This window comes from Poecilia reticulata, linkage group LG20 (genome assembly GCF_000633615.1).
Source record: "Poecilia reticulata strain Guanapo linkage group LG20, Guppy_female_1.0+MT, whole genome shotgun sequence".
Classification (NCBI taxonomy): Eukaryota; Metazoa; Chordata; class Actinopteri; order Cyprinodontiformes; family Poeciliidae; genus Poecilia; species Poecilia reticulata.
In genome coordinates this window covers 4,611,235-4,627,394 of record NC_024350.1, presented here as the reverse complement: position 1 = coordinate 4,627,394, position 16,160 = coordinate 4,611,235, and the positions used below count along the sequence as shown (strand labels likewise).

General features: G+C 39.5%; 3 protein-coding genes and 1 non-coding gene across 5 annotated transcripts in view; 2 read left to right on the top strand and 2 right to left on the bottom strand.

Annotated features, from left to right (window-relative positions):
- Nucleotides 1–4,761, bottom strand: part of LOC103482330 (B-cell receptor CD22-like) — a 9,249-nt gene extending 4,488 nt beyond the window's left edge. The window contains exon 1 of the mRNA XM_017301760.1: nt 4,719–4,761. Within this exon, the coding sequence (XP_017157249.1) occupies nt 4,719–4,761 (43 nt within the window). The remainder of the gene's footprint in view (nt 1–4,718) is intronic.
- Nucleotides 4,762–6,537: 1,776 nt separating this feature from the next.
- lg20h11orf65 (linkage group 20 C11orf65 homolog) lies at nt 6,538–12,264 on the top strand. 2 transcript variants are annotated; one of them, XM_008438397.2, is made up of 9 exons: nt 6,538–6,686; nt 7,463–7,551; nt 8,287–8,379; nt 8,460–8,513; nt 8,643–8,828; nt 10,599–10,729; nt 11,341–11,520; nt 11,960–12,015; nt 12,172–12,264. In XM_008438397.2, exons 1-9 carry the CDS (start codon nt 6,683–6,685, stop codon nt 12,228–12,230), a joined length of 852 nt encoding a protein of 283 aa, XP_008436619.1. In that variant the 5' UTR covers nt 6,538–6,682; the 3' UTR covers nt 12,231–12,264. The 2 variants fall into 2 exon arrangements, with proteins under 2 accessions (XP_008436619.1, XP_008436618.1); XM_008438396.2 differs by having other exon boundaries at nt 6,543–6,686; nt 8,625–8,828.
- An 827-nt stretch (nt 12,265–13,091) lies between these two features.
- On the bottom strand, nt 13,092–13,163 carry trnac-gca (transfer RNA cysteine (anticodon GCA)). Its single transcript has one exon. It is a non-coding gene; the product is annotated as a tRNA-Cys (tRNA).
- Nucleotides 13,164–13,328: 165 nt separating this feature from the next.
- On the top strand, nt 13,329–15,651 carry pomp (proteasome maturation protein). The gene is made up of 6 exons (XM_008438395.1): nt 13,329–13,439; nt 13,756–13,853; nt 13,960–14,020; nt 14,861–14,962; nt 15,045–15,138; nt 15,331–15,651. Exons 1-6 carry the CDS (start codon nt 13,362–13,364, stop codon nt 15,396–15,398), a joined length of 501 nt encoding a protein of 166 aa, XP_008436617.1. The 5' UTR covers nt 13,329–13,361; the 3' UTR covers nt 15,399–15,651.
- Nucleotides 15,652–16,160: the final 509 nt, after the last annotated feature.

Genomic DNA, 16,160 nt, shown 5'->3' with positions numbered 1-16,160 from the left:
CCTCCTCTCCAGGACCCCTGAATAGACCTTACCAGGGAGGCTTAAGAGTGTTATCCCCCGCGCTTGGAATTTTAATGAACCATAATAAATATGGTTAATTAAAATTCCAAAGTGCTAAGTCCAATTAAAAATAAGCTAAAAATACTTATATGAAAGGAAGCATAAACAAGTACGTAACTGTTTTGCACTGTTTAAATAGAAACCTACAGATCATCAAAGTTGCAGTATACATTAGTGTTTGGAATTCTGGTTCTTTTTAGTGAGCCGGTTCTTTTGGATCAGCTCATTTCTGTTGCGTCACACTACTGAGTAAACTTAAGACACTTAGATCCAAAAACGCTTCAGTCAGTGAGACAATGCAGCTTTCAGGACATTTTAGGTAACTCAAACAGTGATTGTGAAAAGAACCACGCTGGGAAGGTATGACATCACACCGATGGCGTCACACACACATCCTTATGATGTCACCAATTGACGCCTTTTGATGCTACAGCTTTTGTCTGTGAGTCGACAGAATTCCCTCCATTTCGCTTGTGAACACAAAGCTCCCCAGACCTACAGTTTGCTCGACTCCGACATTTTTGACTTTAAAGCCGAACGGGAAAACTCAAAATGTCCAAAACTGAGGAGCAGAAACCAACAGCTGTCATTTTTGATGCTGAAAAAGTGCGCAGAAAGCACAACAAGGTGCTCCGGAAGCTCCTGAAGGTCAACGCGGAGCTTGAGAACGCCACCGACCGCAGGAACCGTTTTCGAAATCGGCATATACTGGTGGAAGAGGAGAAGGCGTTTTTCAAAGAATCCGAAAAACGACTCTTTATGCTGAATTTGCAATCTGACATCTGGGCTGATGAGCAAGAAAAACTGGATAGTTTATGCAAAAGGAGAGATACTCTTTTCGAAGTACTGGAAGACATGAGCGATCAACTCATCGAGGAACCCGTGATGAAATCAATGATTAAGGCTGCCCAACAACAGCACGAAAGGCTGAATTATCTTCACAAAGTGTTAAAGAAAAATGTTAGCGCCTTGTCAAAACATCTTGTACATCAAACTAAACTGTTTGATGAGTACACAGAGACAGAAGTGGAAAGCAAGGAGATTATGGCAATTCAAGACAGCTACTTTAGAGAGCTAAGAAAAAAATTAAGAGTGTTCAAAGTGGCCAATGTGAAGAGAAAAGTTGTGGTAGAAGAGAAACGTGTGAAGGCAGCAGCCAACAAGAATCATGAACTCGAGGAAATGATCAAAACTTTGAGAAAGCAAGCAATTAATGTGCCAATGTTGAAATATCAGTTTCACTGCGCAGTAGATGAGGAGCGAAGGCTCAAAGACCTCAACAACGAGTTAGACAATGTCATTCAGATCTTGACAGACAGACTTTCAGATCAAACTAGGTGGGAGAGCACTTACAAAGACTTGGAGAAGAACGTCAGTTATCTTCAGCAAATTCACCATGCTCACCTGAAGAAGTTTGAGGATTTGACAGGAAACCCAATAGTTGGGAGCGAATCAATGTTTTCCTTGGTTTCACAAGAGAGAACTAAGAAAGACAGATTTGCCAAACGCTTACATACTTTCAGGTCTAAAATCAATGCTGTCCAGAAGGAATATGAATCCTTCCAACCACAATTTGAGAGATTTCTGGGGGACACTAAACCTTATCCTGGAGCTGTGAAATCAGAAACTCCTACTTCCTGTCCTTTCAGTCCTCTGGCCTGGAAGTTAACAGGAGAGACTTCTAAACAAAAGGAGCTGGAGCGGTTTTCTGAGACTTCAAGTGACACTGACTCTGACAGCGACTCAACAGACGAGTCATTTGACGAGTCCAGACTGAGATTGAGTCTTTCAGACATGCTACGGAGGAAATCTAAACAAAGATTATTTATAAAGCGCGAGTCAGAGTCTACAGAGTCTACAGATTCCTACTCTGCCACTGAAAGTTCAGAAACCACCACAGAGTCCGACTGCAAAGCATCAACGGATGATTCAACACATTCTTCATCTTCCGACTCAGAGGAATCGTGGAAGGAATGGTGGAAGGACTTGTGGAATTACTTATTCTGAGTGAGGGATGGAGGGATGGTAAAAGGTGTGGTTAGGGTGAGGGAAAATGTGTGGGTTAGCCATAATCACAGTAAAATGTAATCACTAAAATAAGTGTAAGTTAATGAAAAGTTCTAATATGGGTAGAAATAAAAACCTATTTGACCTATGTGTCTATTGCTTTTTGATAATTCTAACTGCTTATGTTTTCTCGTGGTGCTCCGGTTTACCTGTTTGAAGAAAGAAAAAAGCCTTCCAAACTTTATATTTTGACGCATCCACATCAGCTAAATTTACTGTTTGCAAGTAAAAATATGCTATATCATGTTTACTCAACTCTGTAAAGTAAAACTTATGTAAAACATAACATTTCATTTAAGCTTCAGTACCGTCTCCAGTGTTGTGATTATCCATCTTGTTACAAATGGAGAAACACAGTCACCTTAAAATATAGGTACCTAAAAATTTTTGATTTATGACATGTGACATGGCTTTTGTGACAGATTGAACTAAATAAAGATGAATATTATTTCAAGAAAATACATAAAAATAAATAAATATTTACTCCTCTTTGGGCTGCCACCTTATCGTGGTGGAGGGGTTTGAGTGTCCCAATGATCCTAGGAGCTATGCTGTCTGGGGCTTTATGCCCCTGGTAGGGTCACCCAAGGCAGACAGGTCCTAGGTGAGGCACCAGACAAAGCGCAGCCCGAAGACCCTTATGATGGAGATGAACTTTGGATCTGGCATTCCCTCGCCCGGACAGGGATCTCCGGGACCCCACTCTGGTGCCAGGCCTGGAGGTGGGGCACGATGGCGAGTGCCTGGTGGCTGGGCTTTTACCCACGGAGCCCGGCCGGGCTCARCCCGAAGAGGAGACRTGGGTCCCCCTTCCAATGGGCTCACCACCTGTCGGAGGGGCCAAAGGGGTCGGGTGCATTGTCTTACAGGGGGCAGCCGAGGGAGGGGACCCTGGCGGTCTGATCCTTGGCTGCAGAAGCTGGCTCTTGGGACGTGGAACGTCACCTCCCTGGTGGGAAAGGAACCGGAGCTAGTGTGCGAGGTTGAGAGATTCCGGCTAGAAGTAGTCGGCCTCACCTCAACGCATGGCTCTGGTTCTGGAACCAGTCTCCTTGAGAGGGGCTGGATGTACTTCCACTCTGGAGTTGCCCACGGTGAGAGGCACTGGGCAGGAGTGGGCATATTTTTGCCCCACATCTTGGCGCCTGTACATTGGGGTTTACCCCGGTGAACGAGAGACGAGAGGGTAGCCTCCCTCCGCCTACGGGTGGGGGGACGGGTTCTGATTGTTGTCTGTGCTTACGGGCCGAACAGCAGTTCAGATTACCCACCATTTTTGGAGTCGTTAGAGGTCCCCTCCTGGGGACTCCCTTGTTCTACTAGGGGAATTCAACTCTCACGCGGGCAATGACGGTGAGACCTGGAAGGATGAGGATGGGAGGAACGGCCCCCCCGATCTGAACCCAAGCGGTGTTCTGTTGTTGGACTTCTGTGCTCGTCACGGATTGTCCATCACGAACACCATGTTCAAGCATAAGGGCGTCCATATGTGCACTTGGCTCCAGGACACCCTAGGCCGCAGTTCAATGATCGATTTTGTCATCATTTTATCTGATCTGCGGCCGTATGTCTTGGACACTCAGGTGAAGAGAGGTCCTGGGGGTGGATGAGATCCGCCCGGAGATCCTTAACTCTCTGGATGTTGTAGGGTTGTGTTGGCACACGCGACTCTGCAATATCGCATGGACATCGGGGGCAGTTCCCTTGGATTGGCAGACTGGGGTGGTGGTCCCCCTGTTCAAAAAGGGGGACCGGAAAGTGTACTCCAATTACAGAGGGGTCACACTCTTAAGCCTCCCTGGTAAGGTCTATTCAGGGGTCCTGGAGAGGAGGGTCCTTCGGATAGTCGAACCTCGGATTCAGGAAGAGCAGTGTGGTTTTCGTCCTGGTCGTGGAACRCTGGACCAGCTCTACACCCTCARCGGGGTCCTGGAGGGTGCATGAGTGTTCGCCCAACCAGTCTACATGTGTTTTGTGGACTTGGAGAAGGCGTTCGACCGTGTCCCCAGGGGGGCCTTGTGGGGGATTCTCCGGGAGTGTGGTACCGGGCCCTTTGATACGGGCTGTCAGGGTCCTGTATGTCTGCATTGCTGGCAGTAAGTCAGGCTCATTTCCTGTGAGAGTTGGACTCCGCCAAGGTTGCCTTTTGTCACCAATTCTGTTCATTACTTTCATGGACAGAATTTCTAGGCGCAGTCGAGGTGTTGAGGGGATCCGTTTTTGGATCACGTTTAAAATCTAAGTTATGTTTCATCCAAACTCCAACAGTTGCGCTGTTGTCAAATGTTGTCTCTCTTGTCTTAAAGCTACATGGGATTTGCAAACAAGATCCACTCAGAGCGTCAATCTCCTTTGGTGCAGTGATGTTGAGAGCTGGTGTAGTAAAGTTACAGAATTCAGGCAAAACATCTTAAAAGGAGATAAATGATTAACATAATGTGAAGCAACAACTTCCTGTAGAGAAACATTCATGAGTCATAGCTGCAGCATGGTAAATGTTAAGTCTTTAAACAAGTTTAAGATAAAATATTTCAGACTACAAATGATTCATATGATGTCTCTAAATGAAAGGAAGTGAACAAACATCTCACCTGGCAGAAAGAAGACACTCAGTAACATGTTGACTGTCAACATCTTCTCAATGAGAGTCGCCATCAGACTCTGATTGTCTTTCATCTCAAGACAAAGATGCGAGAGCTAAAGTTACCACTGGTTGTCACGACTCTAAAAAAAAAAGTATCACTTGCGTTTTAACAGTTCCAAAGAAATGACATCAAACTACGTCCAGCGATGATGTGTTGCAAATAAATAAGTACATCTGTTACTTTTCCGCTTTTGCAACATCCTATTGATGCAGAAAGATTATGATTCACTGGTGAATTCACACCACATGAACAACAGAGACTATGAACAAAGTTACACTGTTGGTTTTAAGGTGTGTGTAATTTTGTCTACACTATTGAAAGTGTAACTGGTAGACATTTTGTGTTTGTATTGCAACACTTTCTGTCATTAAATGATTTGATGTTTAAAGACAACAAATCAATTTGCTGTTCAAGCAAACACAGTCAACTTTATTCCATCAGTCAGAATGACTGATTAGTTAACAAAAAAAAAAAAAAACGATGACAGATTAAATATGTAAATGTAAACATATTTAATGTCTACATTAAATATGTTTATTTAATGTAAACATATTACACTATTTAACAAAAACATGTTTTTGTTAAGTAGTTTTAACAAAAACATAAACATTATCATGAAGGTAGCTGTTTTTGCTCAAAGCACTGCATCAGCATGTTATTTAAAATAAAATGGACCAACAGATTGTTGTAGGCAGAGAACATATGTTTCTGCAGTAAGTTTCATATCTACTGCATATGGGTGGATAAGCCTTGCAATTACAACAAACCAGGAACAACATTTGAGTTTCGCATGTAAATAAAGAAATTTTTTTACGTCATCGTAGAGTAAAATCACAACAAGAATGACAAATAGACAGAATACTGATGTCTATGTTGCCAAGATTCAACTGGTTGAGCCTGATGCAGGTCATAATGATCCGAATTTAGCAAATTTGAAATATTCTACATTATCTAGATGTAAATGATTTAGTCAAATTACACTGATACTGTTCAAGATGCCTGACGTTTCGCTTTTCCATTTACACACCTGTTGATTTATGTCTTCATTGGGTAGTTGTGGCAAAAGATGTTTTAAAAACAACAATACCTGGATAAATAGAAATACAGTGAAATAGAAAAAAATAATTCTGGGGCAATTCTTATTTAAAAAAAACTCGGACTAAAAAGAACTGAGTAAACGGACACTTATTTAAATGTAAGTTTGATATTCCCCTATATTAATTTTATTGGAGTAGCTATGTCTTTGACAAGTATCAGCATTTTTGCATTTTTAAAGCAATGTTTTTCGGGGGAGTTTTTTAAAGATAATTGTTAAATTATCTTTTTTTGTCACTATTTTTACTTCTTTCTAGAAGCTATTTTGTTCACTACTCTTTCTTGTGTACCACTCCTTTTTCGTCCGTGACTCTGCTGTGCCACAGAGGGAAAAAAAATTCGGTTCCTTTTAGAGTGGTGTCTTAAAATAGATTCCCAGTTGTGACTTTATTTACCGAAACTATTGCTAAACCTATAAAAACTTACGAAGAAACCACATCATCGTCTTGGACAAAATCTTTATTGTCGTGGTTTAGAATAGTTTGAAAAAAGAAATTAAGGGGGGGGAGCTGTCATGTCATTCTGACTATAAGTAAATAGAAGTAGTTTTTTTTAGGAATTATGATTGGCGCAAAAATCGGAGCGTTTGTCTCCTTTTATTTTGAATTAGTTTTCCTCCGAACACGTCTCGAACAACTTCCGGGTGTCATGCGGAACTCTCCCGTTGCCGGGTAACTGTCGGAATTAAAGTGTTCTTCTTTTCTGACATTTTTTTTTATTTATTTTTTGGTCACCTCTTGGGGAACTCGCGTTTTATTTTATTTATTTATTTATTTTGAAGTCGCCTGTAGAAAGGATGACTCAGAGTGGTTTTCATGGGTGAGTACGGTGTAAATTTCAAAAACAAAGCGTCAAAATGGGATTTATGTTAGTTAACAATGGTCAACTTTCAGATTTAAATCAAGCCCAATCCCAAACTGTTTGCAAGAAACTTGTAGTTTTTCTTTTGTCCTAACATTTGGAAAGGAAATATAGCACTAATAGACAGACAGACATTCATGCAAAAAAGAAAAGTTATTTTTGCTTTAATGTAGTTTTTTTTTTCATGTTTACAATTATGTTTTATACATCAAGCATATATTACTACCCATTTGGCCAAATGGGACCAAATGCTATCAAATTTAATCAGATTCAATCTGAAAGGCCTTGTAGTTAACCTCAGCTTATCCAACTCCAGATATTCAACGGTTACACAAGAAGAGTGTTAATCCCAAACAAACTCACTGGAGGGCTGGGATTCACTATTTAGTAAGAGCTACTTCAATGCTTTAGAGCCTTATGTACAAATAAATATGAGAAACAGCAGATGAAATGAAAGCACGTCTATTTTCTTCTTTCATTTTTAACTTTTTAATTGGCACCTGACCTCACATTTCTTCCATGCCCCCTCTCACAGACTCATAGAGGGTTTCATGCAGGATCCCTAACATTTTCTAAAGATATAGCCTCCTTTATCTGATTGTCTTGCTTATTTCATTAGAAAGTATAGTAGCAGGTTTTGAAGCAAAGCAGAGTAAACAACATGAACTACTGTATGTTTATTTCCCCCAACAAAGAGTCAGCTTGAGTAAAATGCACTGCTCCCGTTTCCCTAGCCACCCGTAGTTTCCAGAAACTGAAGGACGAGTCCAGTCCATGGGACAAAGCAGCAAAAGTAATCCAGCGGACCTGGAGAAGATATGTGGTACGTTCTGCGGCCTTAATATATTTGTGACAAGTTTTCATACTTGTTTAGCTTTTTCAGATTTTGTTGCTTTACAGTCAAAAATACTCATGTTTATTGGGATTTTTTTTGTGTGTAGTCGCTCAACAAAAGGTTTGACTGAATTCTTTTTTTTTTTTGCCCCATTTTAATCAGTACCACCTTTTGCTTCATTTTTTGTGTTATCAGATTTGCACATCTGTACAATGAAAATGTTTGCTTTGCAAAAGAGTTTGAGCTTGGAATATGTTTTGTAATGGATTCTTTTTTTTTTTTTACATCAGTCACATTCTTGAATATTGTTTATGATCTTGAGTTGTATGTAATATTTGTGAAACACATTCATTTAAAAAAGAATATTTATGACTAACTTCTTCATTTGCGCAATAAAAATTACATAAAGATATAAAAATTCTAACAAAAAACAGCTTGATTAAAATACGTCCATGCGTCAGTATGGAGATGGTATGTTGAACTTTTCTTATTTTTATTTTTAATTTTTCTTTTTTAGGGGAATCAGTGTAAAGGGGGTCTAAATAACTGCATTAAAGAAACTTTTTGTTTCTTCAAAAAACTGTTGTAAAACACATCAGTCGTTTTCCTTTCCACATCATAATATTATGCTACTTTGTGTTAGTCTATAAAATCCCAATAAAATACAACGAAGTGGTTATTGGTTGTAATATGAAAACAATCCCGACGCTGTCAACAACGCAGTGCAAAGAAGTCTTCAGGCATGTCCAGAGGATGGTCCGCCAATGCTATCAGCAGGATCCCAGGTCACTTCTTCGAACCGTCAATCCTCGAGAGGTAGCAGAGCGATAGATATCGTCGAAGCAAAAATATCTCAGTCGAACGCCAAACTCTTCAAATCCGACTGTGTTTTACAGGCAGAGCTGCTCGATCCTGCGGCAGGCGTGTTCATCCGATTTCGACTAGGAGGGGTAAGCTAGTGGAGAAGTTGTAAATAAAACGCCACCAATTCGTAAAAAATGATCATGCAAAAAGATCGGACGAACAAACCTGCTCATTTTAAGCTTTTACTTTTCATTCAGGTCAAATTTCCTCCCCAGGTCTACTACAAGATCTTCACCTACCGGCCCATCGTGGATATATGCGCAAGCAGCCCGAAGGACTACAATCACCTCTACTGCAGGAGGTATTTGAATGAGCAGAGGGATCCGACTCTGAACACGACGGACCGAACGGGTTGGTATCGGCGTGTGGAGAACAACAACTGGAGGCTGTTCTGTTGCAAAGTAAGAGGGAAAATATATGTATTTAGATATATGCAGGGGTGAAAGTAAGGGGGTACGGCAGGGTACCGCGTACCCCTAAAAGATTTAGCGGGGGGACGCAGTACCTGCAAGAGAGGGGGGCGGCTGTCTGCTGTAAAACATGAATGGGTTCACTGTGCAGCTGTGAGTTCACCCACTAATCAGCCGTGATTGTTTAGTTTTTCAAGAACAATCTAAAACATGACTTAGTTAATAAATACCTTTTTTCTCATTTCATATTGTTTCTGAACTGTTCGTGCTTTGTTAGAGCAGCGGTGCAATACGTCGATCGCGGAAGGTTTTGAGTCGATCTCGGCATTAAGTGACAAACTGAACGCAGGCAGGATGCTGAGAGCAGCACGTCCTCCTCTGGCTCCTTATCAAAACGTTCGTAACTTTATGAAAAAACAATAACAAAAAAATCTACAAAACGTGTTCAAATTAATGACCCAACGAACAATCTCAGTAATTATTGTTTTTTGAAGATGTTGCGCAAAGGTTTCGGTTCCATTATCAAAATAACCAGCAGAGCAGGAGTTTAAAATTAACTAATCAACCACCGCTGTGTTCATGAGAGGCTTATTGATGATCGCAAAATAAATATCAACCCTGTCGGCTTGTGGAGCGCAGGAAGTTGCCATGGCAACGGGTGTCCTTAAATGACAGAGAGAGACAGAGAGTAAAAAGGTGCGAGTGATTTAGAGTTGATCACCTGTTCAGGTTGTTTTACCTTTGCTGTGACTCATCACAGCCGCTGTARTTTCTGAACATTCAATAAACGACAAACTTGGACTAATTACCTCGTTCTTTGTGAATATACGTCATTTATAACAAAAATTATTTTTCATTAAGTATTTAACAAACAAATGGCTTCTACCGCGATAATTATGTGAAATTAAATTAATTCTCTAATATAAAAAATAGTTTGGTGCAGTCGAGCTCAGAGTCTGAAAGGCTTGTCCTTTATCAAACAATTTAGTTTTTTGCCTCTTATTTAGTGGAAATATTGATGTTGATGAGACTTTCTCCAAAATAATAACCTTTTTCAACCTTTATAGCTCCACTGTTGAAAATGAGGCTCTAACATTCACAAATGACAGTGAAATAAAATCCAGTCCAACATCTGGTTTGAGGTGATTCCTCTGGATCCTAATGGAGGAAAAATATCCCAACTTCAGAAGATGAGCTTTAACCTAACAGAGCTCTGTGGTTTATTCTATCAGTATGAGAGTCAGGATGAGGAGGCGCCATGTTAGGAAGACGAAGTGGAAGCTGCAGGATCTTCAGAACAAACAGGTCATGATGCTGAGCTACTGATTATCCTTCTGTCTGGACACAGGATCAATATAACCAGTTTAAAAGCTAACATGAATGGGCATGTCCCTGACATGGAAAACTCCATGCCATGATGTTCAGAATTTAGGTCTCATGGCATCTCAAGGTGTCAACATWGCAGCCAGTGGGCTGAAGGAAATACAGCTTTATTTTGTAGCAATTCAAGAGATACCCAGCTTTTATTGCTTCGCAAAAAAATTAATCAGCACAGAAACTCCAAAGCACACAAAGAAGCAATATATATATATGTACTGTATGTATGTATATATATTTTTTGTCATAGTACCCCCAAGAATTTAAAACTACTTTCACCCCTGGATATATGTATATATTTTCTGCTGATCAGAGAAAGCTCGTCTTTCAGCTACCGCACGCAGATAACAATGCAAGTGCTTACATGTCTTGCTTCTCCAAAAGCGCATTACCAAGGAAGAACCCATAGACAATTTTGTCATCAAGAAAATAGACTTTAATCCGTCGAAGATGCAGCGGAAAGAGGATGTGAGGAAATGGAGGAAAAGGAGGAAGATTGAGTGGCTGAGGCGAATGTGAGTTTTAGCGAGATGCAGTTTGACAGTTTTAACTAGTTTACTAGTTTTAGCAAATATCTAAATAGAGCAAACAACAAAAAGGATATGTATTTGTAAAAAAGTTGCATACCGCAGTTTTGATAAAAACATACAAATAACCGTAAAACTTTCAACTCTTAATCGCATCTGGTGCTTTTCGTTCATGTTTTGTGAGATCTTTTCTTCTAACTGAATAAACAACTCAATTCAACACGTTCCATGTACAGACATCTTTACTTTAACTATAGGTTTTCTAAGTTTGCCCAGCAGATGGCAGTGACATCAACATTAACGACATTACAATTTATTGCAAGGACAATTTGATCATAGCTGAAGGATTTTCCCAAAACATATTGCATCTGCATCTACAAAATATTTTTTTTAATCAATGCTCCTTTTTTTTTATCTCCAGGTATTCAATCCACACTTTTACACTAAAACAGATTCCTTAAATATCTCAATTTTAGAGAAATTTTTTTTTTTAAAGTTCTGTCTATGGTCTACAAGGTAAAAATACAGAAAAGCATCTCAGTTGTCTAAAATCTAATAGAGGTGCATTTGATTATTTCTCATCTTCCTGCTACATAAAGGTACCAGGAGGGAAAAAAGGAGACTCTGGAGGAGCAGTCCGATCAGACTGACTTGTTGACAGTGGCGAGGAAATCAGCGAAGGACATGATAACCTCTATCGAAGACAGAGGAGAAGATGAAGTACTGGACTGGGAGCTGGACGAACTGTTGGCCTGGACAAGCAGCCTCAACTTTGAGGAGTGAGCTCTTTAAGCATTTCTTTTCAATGTGCATTTTTACATTGTCCTGTAAAACTAAGGGTGCTTCCACACCGTGGACCAACGGACTTGGTTCGACTGGACAGATGGAAAACTTCCTATCCTCATTCCTTTCTTTTCACACTCTTTTCACACGGAGGATTTTGCGGTTGTCTTCATGATTAGCATAAATTTCATGATTAACATAAGTTAGCACCACTGAATTTTGCCTCAACTACATGTGCTCGATGTAGTTGAAGCTATTTCATAAAAGTTTTCAGATCACGTATTTGTTTGTAAATCAAAGGTCACTTTTGTTTATTTCTCTCTTTGGTTCTCTGATTTCATTTCTCACCTGATGAAATGACACTGACTATCCTATCTATCTGGTTTGGAAGCTCTCTTATGTTAAGTTTTGCTTTGATATTTTTGCTTTTGCAAGGTACATGGAAGAGTGGCAACAACTGGCCTGCAGTCACACGTCCGAGCCTAGCAAAGGTTAACAAATTTATTTTTGCGTTTACCTTTTCATCACACTGCTTTTGTTATCAGAATGTGTTTTTTTTTTTTTTTAGTCTTCAAGGATTAAATATCCTTTCAAGAAAATCATTTGTGATATTTTACCTCAATGTTCTCTTTTTCTCCCCCGAACAGATCGTACAATAGTAGCGCCAGTGATGGGTCTGACTCACTTGGGAGTTCCAGTAACTTAGGTTAAGCAGAATAAAATCAGGAATGGTAACTGGACTCTGTCTCCAAATGCTTTACTGGGTATTTACTACATTACATTGCTGCTGTGTGATGAAGTTGTTTTTAATTCATAACTCTCTGTGAGTTTATGCTGTAAATACGATTATTTACTCATCCAATTTGAAGTATATGCAGAATTTGAATACAGAAGAGGTTAGAAAAAGTTAAAAGTTAAAAACTCATCTACTCTCTTCTGTTTCTTTAGATAGATTGTTCCACAAACAGAAATACAACGTTCTCTTTGTTTAGTTCTGACCTTTGGGTCAGAACTAAACTGATCCTCTCAAAAATTATAAGTGGTTTCACTTCTAAGAAATCTTTTTTTGCAAATGTATTGGTAATAAACTGGTTTGTATTTTAAACTTATTTTACAGAATATAATAGCCAACCAAGAAGTAACATTTCATTAATTTTAACTTAAAGAACAATGGTTTTGTTGGCCCTCTGTAGTGTTTTCTGCTGTAATTTGGAAAGTAAAATCAATTTGTATTTGCTTTACAGGCATTCCCCTAAACTTCTACTCATAGGGAAGGGTCAATGAATTGTACAACAACATTTTACTCTCCCGTGTATATAAGGTTATTTTTTAAGTTATAATTGATAATATCTGTGCATGACATTTTAAAGTCATATTTATAAGAAAAAAGGTGCAAAAACGGACTGATTATATGTTCTTTTAAGGCACAATGTATATCTGTTATTTTGTCATGTTTTGGATAATATCCACCACTGAAAATGATGAGAAGTTCTAAAATGTTGAAAATATTTTGTAATATATTCTGTATAAACAAAAACAATGAAAAAGTTCAAGCAAGGAGCAAAAGAGGGGGCACCCGGATTTGAACCGGGGACCTCTTGATCTGCAGTCAAATGCTCTACCACTGAGCTATACCCCCGTTGTGTTCAGGTGTATAGTCTGTCAGTATTAGACATTTATCAGTTGTGTGTAAAAGAAGTGATGATGTGGTATGAGATACATGTAGGGCAATAAAAACGGAATTTCATTCAGACAGACTGTGATGGCAGCACTACAAAATCTCGTGAAAATATTTAATGCCTAACGGAGCAGTTTGTAGGGGCGGAGTTTCGACCGGATGTTTCGTCTATACCTCTCGACGCAAGCGGATATACGAGCATATGAAAAGGAAAGCGTAAGGAAAAAAGTCACAATGGTATTGTAGCATGTTTATATCACTTTTTAAATTTTCTGTAGGCGACAGATTCAAAACCATTGCGTGATTTTATTTACATTTATACAATGTATAGTCATGCCCTATGTAGCGTTTCGTCTGGTCATGTTGTGGAGCTGACTCGTGAATTTGATTAGTCACTCGAGCTAATGCTAAATTAGCGCTAATGCTAACAACGATGTTTTCCTGGACTTTCTCATATAAAGTCAGCTCTGAATGTTTGCATGCATTTTGTGTTGATTTATTGTGAGCAGATATGAAGGTTGGATGTGTTTTTTTTTTTATTTGTGTGTCACAGAACAGCCGCGGACTCCGTTCTCAGCTTAAAGACAGCGTACCTGTGGCAGGACTGTGTCCACAGGGAGCTTATGGGGTGCAGGACTCTCTGCGGAGCGGGTAAGAAACTATGGGATGTATATTTACATAATTGAAATTATGATTTCAATTAATAATGTACTAATGGTTATGGGTTATTTTTTGTTTTTGCCTTTCGTTGCAAAAGCTTCACGAGTGTAAAGAATGAGCTTCTTCCAAGCCACCCACTGGAGCTGTCAGAAAAGAATGTAAGTTATCTAGTTCGTGTCCTTTAAATTTCATCCTCATGGCTCAAGCTTTAAAAGATACCATAGATAAGAGCTCTTCATTGGTAGCTCAACAAATGCCTGTACATATGCGGCAAATCTAATTTTTAATCAGCATTTAAATTACTGGAAAGGACGGGGGAAATGCATTTAGAGTGATGCACACACAAACAACCTAGAAACCTTTTATTACAACACTCTCTACAGTACGAGACATTTTGAATGTGTTATTATGTTTTTGTTCCAATTTTTAAATTAGTTTTGCTTAGAAATTTAAGTTTGAGAAGTGTGAATTGGGAATAACTAATACAATGAAAAAGCTGCAGTTTTCTGACCAATCCTGAACCATAAATCAGTTTGTTTTTTCATATTTTAACTATTCTATCCTAATACAACTGGTATGCCACCATTAGCACTTTGACTACAGTCTGAGAACCATCAATATTCAAATTCTAAATATTTCACTCATTCCAAATAAAAAATAAACGTCATCCTAACTCATTTCCTCCCAGCTTCCTCAAAGAGTCATTGTGGATGGTCACACTGGACAAGAAGGACATCCAGTAGCAGTCAGTCTTGCAGTGAATCTGAAGAGGCCTCTGACTGAAGACTGTTGCTTTGTAACAGTTTCATGACTGTCGTGACATTTTAGCGGCTCGGTTATCTTCAGAGACGATATTCCGCTTTGTCCTAGATGACCAGCAGTTGTTAGCAAATGCTGCCAATTCACCTCATTTGCTTCTGCTTGCTCCTCTTTAAAACCTCCGTCTGGCTATATGTGCCTGCAGGCTGCTTACCGCAGTGTCTCTCTGTGCTTTGCAGTTCCAGCTTAACCAGGACAAGATCAATTTCTCTACGCTCAGAAACATCCAGGGTCTTCACGCTCCACTCAAATTGCAGATGGAGTACAGAGCAGCCAGACAGGTAAGGGCAGTCACAACTTTGATAGCCCCTTCCCTTTAAGTCTCCTCTATCAGTACTGATGAAAGGTGCTTCTGTGTTCCAGATCCAGCGTCTGCCCTTCTTACCCAGCTCCAACCTGGCTCTGGACACCCTGCGAGGAAGCGATGAGTGCATCGGCTTCGAGGACATCCTCTGCGGTTAGTGTTTCTTTCCTCTGTAAAGACTTTACTTCAGAAAAGATCGATCAAGCTCAAGCTGAGATAATCTTAAATAGATTAAACAATAAAATGCAAGGCATGTGTCCTGTGCAAGTTGTTTGTGTCAGTTGTGCTGATTGGACGCTGATCAGTGGCAACATAAAGCCTGACCACCTGTCTGTCTGTCTGCAGATCCAGGCCAGAGTGAAGTGATGGGCGAGCCTCACATGATGGTCGAATACAAACTGGGATTGCTGTGAAAGCTGCTGGACGTAGAAAACACACAACATGTTTAGGTTACTTTCTCCGAAATATATTTGATCGTCCATTCCAGGTCGGAAGTTATCAGCTGGGCTGCTGCAGAGTTGTTTTCAGACACGTGTTAGGCAGAAGGTGGGCCAGATGTAAATTAAAGTGAGAGAGTTATAGCAGTCACTCAAACTGGTTTTCATGGCTCCTTTTTTGTTGTGTTTGAATCTGGTTAATATTTCTAATAAATGACATTCTTCTTCATAGTGTGGTTTCATTTCTCCAACTATAAAACTCCCAAAGCAGAACTTTGGCTTCTGTTACGTGTCTATAGTTCTACGTAGTCATTAAAATTAAATTAATCAGGTAATCTGTTGTCTCTACAGAACTTTATCATCCAATCATAAACATTGAAAAAAAGTGTTAACATCTTTGCACAGCTATAAGTAGCGATATTGTGTTTTATATAATATCTAATTACTGCATAATTAAGAGGAAGCACAAGGATACAGGATTATTTTAAATCTAGTGCAAGCTTTTGCCTTCAGAAGTCATCTAATTAGTAAATGTAAATTTAAGAAAGCCCCAAGGAGTTTGTTTCAAGAAGACAAACATTTAAGATGCTGATTAAACCAAAATAAAACTTTTTGACCTACACGCAATGTGATGGGAGAAGGAGAAAGAGACGTTCCAAGTTGATGAAGCTTATTACAAGAAACGTCAGCAAAAAAAGAAAAATTAAGACTTGAGTTAATGTAACTTATGGATGTGGG